At 40.6% G+C, this 7127-nt stretch overlaps 1 protein-coding gene across 1 annotated transcript in view; it reads right to left on the bottom strand.

The window, feature by feature from the left end:
* Positions 1-983: 983 nt before the first annotated feature.
* Positions 984-7127, bottom strand: part of EFNB2 (ephrin B2) — a 46102-nt gene continuing 39958 nt past the window's right edge. Inside the window, exons 4-5 of the mRNA XM_072849900.1 lie at positions 6337-6450; positions 984-4722 (exon numbers count right to left, since the gene is read on the bottom strand). Of these exons, the coding sequence (XP_072706001.1) occupies positions 4340-4722; positions 6337-6450 (497 nt within the window). The 3' untranslated portion in view covers positions 984-4339. The remainder of the gene's footprint in view (positions 4723-6336; positions 6451-7127) is intronic.

The raw sequence follows: 7127 nt of genomic DNA, 5'->3' as shown, positions 1-7127 counted from the left end.
CCTTTCTTCATTGACAATTCTATGACAAATTGGCATCTGTTGTTAAAGTGACAAATGCATCTTTCCCCTCTGTAGACCTTCCCACCTGTTACTCCACGGATGATCACGCCATTTATGCGCTGCTAACAAACTGAAAGGTGCTTCACTTTCAGGGTGACTGGCCTTTGTTAAAAAATGAAGGTATTATTTATTAAATGAGAATCAGTTATCCTAGTGAAGATTAGAGCAACATAACCACAGATCTTGTATTAAGGCTTGCGTTACCTGCACATGTTGGCCCCCATCGCCCTTAACTTAAGGCGCAGTAAAGCAGGGACGGGACGATGCATGGCCCCACTGAAAGAACCATGCAGATACGTTTTGATTTTGCAGCATTTCTAATCCTTCACCATTCTCCCAACGTCTTGATCTCCTGTCCCTTCTTGCTCAGCCCCACCACCCCAGGCTTGCCGCTCCCCCTCCTCCGGAGCAGCAGTGACAGCAACAGCACACAGAGGGCTTCAGGTTTAGTTTTTTTCTCCGACTCTGCCCACAGTATAAATCCACGCCATAATGTCTGGGAATTATTTGCGTGGTTATAATCTCACCTCCCGGATCATCCAGGCAACCTGGCTACTGCACTTGACTGAAGCTCACTGACTTCCAAGGGCATGAGACCCCCATGTGTTTTTTAAAATCTGCTGATATATGTCAGAGATGGTCTGGGAAAGAAGTAGGTTAACAGAAGTCAGTGAAGGAGCTTGCTTTCCTATAAACCACTAGCAAGCAGGGTGGAGAGATGGGGGAGAGGAGAGAGAGAGAAAAGAAGGGAGGGATGTAGGGGCAGAGGAAGGCAGGCTTGGTGGCTGCCTTATTTATTTTCATCTTTTAAAAAAGAAAAAAATCGCAAAACAAAAGAAGAAAATACTTAGAAGGCAAGGTTTCCATAGGAAAAAAATATTTTATTTTTTTAAGAACAAATTCAGTTTGAAACAGACGTGGAATGTGATTTTCATAATTTTCATTTTCTGGGAACTAATTGCAATGTGGAACTAAAGCAGATTTCAAACTTATGACCGGCTAGTTTTAAAACAGAATGAAACAAACAAACAAACAAAAAAACAAAACAAAAAAAAAAAGAAAGAAGAAATTATTTATAACTCAAGCATAATACTGTGTTACTTACAAACTGGACAAAGAAATTCTTAAATAAATATTCATGGTACACACTTTCAGCACAAATATGCGGCAATTTGGCAACCTTTTATACCATTTTTTTCCTCAATACAGTGCAAAGGGGAATGACACTGCCTTTAAACAAGCTGTAGCTAAATACATTGCAAAATTCAAATTTTATACAAAACATCTTGCTCGGACTTTATAAAAAACCAACATTGCTCTATATACACAATCTGGTTAAGAAAAGCCATTTTTGTGTTGTTTTCATGTGGTTTTTTTTATTATTTAAAAAGGTGAATAAGGCTACTGTAACACCCCAAATCCATATACAGTAAATCTGAACCTATTTACAGCATCTTCACTTAGACATGATGGTGCAAATTCCAAGTCGGGTGACTAGGGATGATCATACAAGCAAGGCATTTACAGTAACTTTTCAAAGCTGGACCAACGTCAAATAAAGGAACAGTTGGTAGATTGTCATAATTCTGCACCAGACACAAAACAGACGCACAGTACATTTTTTTTTTTTCAATTTGTTGCAGGTTGCTCTTGAGCAATTCATCTGATTTTTTTTTTCACAGTTTAGTACATAACTAGAATGTAGCCAACTGATGAAGCATAGATTTGATTTAATAAAAATCAGTATCAGTAAACCCATCTTTTCCCTTCCTCCCCCTCCCCCAAAATAAAATCTTAATGACTTACAAGAGAACCTTGTATGGATGGATTCACAGAAAGGAAGGGTTGTTGAAAAGAATTACATATGTACTGTAGTTAGTCACCATGGTAACCTGCCACAGAACCATGGGTTGGGATTTTTTTTGTTTTGTTTCTCTCTTTTGGACCAACATCCCAACATCATTTTCAGGTTCAGGAAACAGAGAGAGTGATCATTGCTATGACAGATTTTTTTTCTTTTTTTTTTCTTCCTCGCAGGTGCTCACTAGAGGTCTGAGAACCCCAAAATGCTGTTGCTACATTTTCTTTCCCAATCAGAAAGCAAAGTGTTACCATAGTAACATGACTATGTTAGAAATGTCTATTTGCATAGCACATATAAAAGTAGAGATTTTTTATTTCCTTCCCAGGGTAGGAGCTTTACGGGAATAGCCATACTAAAGAGAAAACTTTAACCTGAACCCCCCCTCTACGAACCTCAACGAAATCTACAGAACACATCAGCCTGTAAGGCAAGGGAAAACACAACACAGAAAATAAATGCCGGCACACCTTGTCATTGTTAAATACGTGATGCAGTAACATTGACTTCCTGATATTTTGGGCCTTATATTTCCTAGTTTTCTCTTATGACATGCTTTGGATTTTTTTTTTTTTTAATATGCTCCCATTGTTATTTTTGGCTGATGTTTTTCCCAGAAGCATTTCTTTTTTAAAAAATGTTTATACATATATACGCATATATATGCATATATAAACATATATATGTGTGTATATACATATATACACACACACACATATATGTAAAATTATGACAAGTTAAGACTATTTAATTGCCGCAAATGAATTTCACATCTTCTGGTGTAGATTCTGTGCAATCTCAAAATATATATTAGTAAAAAAAGCAAACCAAAACAAAAAAGTAAGAAAGAACGAACGAAAGAAAAACTCTCACTTTATATCCCTTGTGTTCTATACACCTATTATAAATAAGACATATCTTCCTTCTCCATCTCAGTGTCATAATTTATTTTATTCTTACGGACTGCAAGAGGTTTGCCATATGTGCTTTAACTTTGCAACAGAGCACCAATGAACGGCTGTGTCAGTCACAGTACCGACACTCACTGTGCAGGGACAGCACTACAATAAACCAAAGTGTCAAAAGGCTCAGTCAGAAAGAAATTCTGATTTACTTTTAGAGATGAGAAAGGTCTTTTTCACAACTTTACCAGTGATAGAATTACAGCTCATTTGACCTGTTGGCTTATAATCATCTTGGTCAGATTTGGCTCTCTGCTATTTTCTTAAATGCTTTCCCTGTGTTTAGTACAATGTGATATTATAGCAGCTGAGTCTGCTCAAAAGTCATCCAAAGCAGACTACGTTTTCGCTACAGCTTCAAAGCTGTATATTTTATTGCCAGTACCACAACAGCCCTGCCCTAATACATCCTCAGCGGCCTGCTATTGTCTTGTCCTCTCCAAGCTTGTTCACTTACTAACAATACCCCTTTGTTCTACTGTATTGAAGGTACTATTTTTTTCTGCACACTGGTATTTGATAACCATGAATTCCTTCAAATGCAGCCCTAATCCACTGCGCGTGTTATTGTGCCTCCTACTTGCTTCTTAAAACTTAGCATACCAAAGTGCTGTGCTACCTAAATGTTTTTTTTTTTTTCCTTTTTTCTTCCCAGCTTCTATTTTTGAGGCAGCAGTATTCAACTGCAACTGCAGTCAGCCCTTCCCTCCACCACCCAGTCCTGCTCTTGACTTTGTTGACAGCCTAACTTTTTGGCTGGAAGGCTCCTTACTATCAAACACAATTTCTATAAATGCATTACCCATTCGAGTGAGGCTGCTGTAGCAGATGGATGGAGCGCGGATCTCCAAACATTAATGTTCCATTAGTGATTCAGGAGGTGGAGTGAAAGGAAATCTTATGTGAAGGATGGCAGAGCCCCGGATAACAGAAACAAATGGAACAGTGACGGACTAAAAGCAAGAGAACTTTAACAAGTCTTACTTAGACACCAAGGTCTGTGTGACAAATCCAGTACGCACTGAGAGAGACACACAAAAGTCAGAAGATTGCATTTCAAGCTTGAAATATCCTAGAGCACCTTCCCAGGATGCCTAGAGCTATCAACATCCACGGATCACTCCATCTTCCCTTGGCTTTTGTACATGCCTGAACGCCCGCAGCACATGGCTTTGAGGATGATGAATGTAACAAGAGTACAGCAATCAGAATGGGCATCTTCTACATAAAAGTCTTCCAGCTTTTAGTGAATACTTATTCACCGAGATAGGAATTCTACAGACTAGGTAAGCTGTCCAGCTTGCGTCGGCTCCCGGAGAAAGAGCTGTCGCCTTCTCCCCCCCGTGCTTGAGTCAATGCTAGCGCACAAGGCATCATCACAAACCCCAACAGAAAGCATTTGACCAGTGAGTTTCCTCTACGACTCAACTGTACCACAGAGTTGGTTGTGTGTTTCTCAGACCTTGTAATAAATGTTTGCTGGACTCTGAGGAGGCATCTCTTGAACTATGTACACCGGATGTCCATAGTCGCCGCTGACCTTTTCATAGTGGGGGCAAAAGACACTGTCTGCAGTCCTTAGAGGAATGATAATGTCACTGGGCTCAGAACCATTGTTGTTGCCACTGCGTTTTGGGGTGGCTAACGTACTAAGTGAGAGAGTTGTTGTGTGTTGCGGGGAATGCTTCCTGTGTCTTCTCCGGTACTTCAACAAAAGAACCACCAAAGTGATGATGATGACGATGAAAATGATGCACCCTGATGCAATCCCTGCAAATAAGGCCACCTCTGAACCCAGTATACTGGAATGCCCAGCCTTACTGCCATCTGTGCTAGATCCTGGAAAGAACAGAAATACAACAGACAAAAGTTATTGCCATCGTGCAACCCGTTTACGCTGCTTAAAAATGTGTAGAGTAAGCAAGACTGGAAGAATTAACTGACAGCTAAACTTTGACAAACCAATTACCCTGTTAGATAGCTAAATGCAAACAGCCGAAGTCAGCAATCAATATTAAACAAGACTTTGTGTCTGTTGGTCTCACTTTTGTGCTGCTTCCAAGCCACCCTGTTTCATACATCATCATCCATCAGCGGCAAGGACTGGCACTGACAAGGCAGCCTTTGATGCACACCGCATCTTCTAACAGATGCCGGCCAGCCCCAGGCAGCAGAGAGGGGCAGGATAGGACTGCGAGGGGAAAATAACACAGGGAAATGACAATTCTCAGGACAACTGGTGCTGTTCAGCGTCACACCGTTCTTCTGCTATTTTATCTTGTGCATATTGATTTAAGTTAAACCATCCTTAGTGCCTCTTTACATGGACTCCTCTTGCTTGCACATGAAGCAAAGGAGCCTGAGGCAGTGCAGGAGATAGGCAAAATGGCTATGGCATATATCTGTTTGTATTAACTTACATTTACTTAAAAGAAAAAAACACCATGCATTTGCTAGTCAGGAAAAGCTCACGTGCTGAACAGCCTGTTGAATATTTGGTGCCATCACACTGTCATATTATTTGTCACAAAACTTAAATGAATGCTCACTTGACACTTTCTCCCTTGAAAATTTGAACCGACTTCCCTCTCTTGATGCTCACTCACAGGTGGAAGAATGCTGCAGATGCTACGTACAAGTAACTGTGAACTTTTCCTACTGGAACCTCCTTAGAAAATGGCTAAAGCCTGCTCAGTGACTACCATATCAAAGATTCATTAGCCCGGTAACTAATGACAGAGCTAGCAAGGAAAACTTGCAGCCATTTTCGAGAACCCCAGAATCAACTGTCAGCAAGTTTTGCTTTGCAGCATTCCCAATTCACCAAATTTTCTTCCGGAGACCTTGGGTCTTAAGAGTTAGGTTTTTTTCTTGTTCACCTAATGTCTGAAATGCATCCTGAAGATATTTCTTTGGAACCATCTCTTTATCTTGTTTAGGTAATTATAAAAAAAAAATTCTTTAAATTTCGTGAAAGACCAGCCATTCGTGCGTAGACTTTATATGGTCAGTTAAAAGATCAGGACATTAATTATAGATGCCTTGAAATAAACTTTATAAATGGCTGTCGAGAACCACTTGATAATGTATTATACGGGAAGAGAAAGACAGAAAGACTCGTTCATCTGCCAGAGTACTAAATGTAAGGCAGCATTTACCATCGTAAAGCTGCTCAGCGAATGCCCTATCCAAAAACTTTCCTGTAAATGAGTGATATTCTCACAAGATGTAATTAACTTCTACTGCAGAGCAGAAGAAGGGAGAGAGCAGCTGTTGCCAAAACTTGCAGCTCCCAGACACTATCCACCAGAGCATCACAACTGGCTTTTGCTTCACCTCAGTACGAAAACACTTGTTTTTCTGGCACTTTAATGGTAAAATAAAACGCGTTTGGGGACAGAGGAGCAGACTCCACCAGAGCCCTGTCCCAGCCGCGAGCCCCGCCGCACCTACCTGAGTGGTCCTTCACAAAGGGGCTGGTGGTGGAACTCTTCCCGTTGGTGCCAGCTTCCTGCTCGGGGCGCTTGGTGGGATCCGTGTGCCGGGGCAGCCCCGCTGAGTTGGGATCTGGGGGAGAGAAAGACGACTCATGCAGCTTTGGCGCTTGATGGTACGGAGCCTTGTAAGCCGGCTCTAGGTACCTCGTGAGACACGAATAGCTTTGAACAGAAGAATCTTTATGCAAAGGTCTGGGAGATATAAGCATGTAATTTTCCTTTTAAAGCAAAATGGTTATATTAGTTATTTCAGAGGTTTAAATTGTGAGGCCATCTGCAGGAACTATAGGGACTCCTGTAATTGGCAAGAAAAGCTTTGCAGATGACATTTCAGTTTAACTGAGGAAGTTGATTGACTACTAAACCAACTTCTACTTAGAAGAATAATTCTTTCTTCCTGCACAATAGGTTATCTATATGTGAAAAGAGACAATGAACAAAAACCCCTCTGTAATCAGAATTCATAACAAGCAAACTATAGAAATATTAGCTTCCCTCCTTTCATGTATTTTAAATAATTTCGAACAGCAGAGTTGTGGCTTTTGTTTTTAAAATAAAAATAAAAATGACTGAAATAAATACACTACTCCCAGGTGACCTTTCCTTCTAGGGATCTCTCCAATGAAGAGATCTTATTACACTAGCCCTCCTCCTGTAGAAATCTGTCAGTAGCCGAGAAAGAGAAAACAGGCTTTGCTTTCAGACTATAAGGGAGGAATGACCACACTAGACTCGGTTGGCTCTCTG

The sequence above is a fragment of the Ciconia boyciana genome, chromosome 1 (genome assembly GCF_034638445.1).
Source record: "Ciconia boyciana chromosome 1, ASM3463844v1, whole genome shotgun sequence".
Classification (NCBI taxonomy): domain Eukaryota; kingdom Metazoa; phylum Chordata; class Aves; order Ciconiiformes; family Ciconiidae; genus Ciconia; species Ciconia boyciana.
This window is presented reverse-complemented; position numbering and strand designations above follow the sequence as displayed.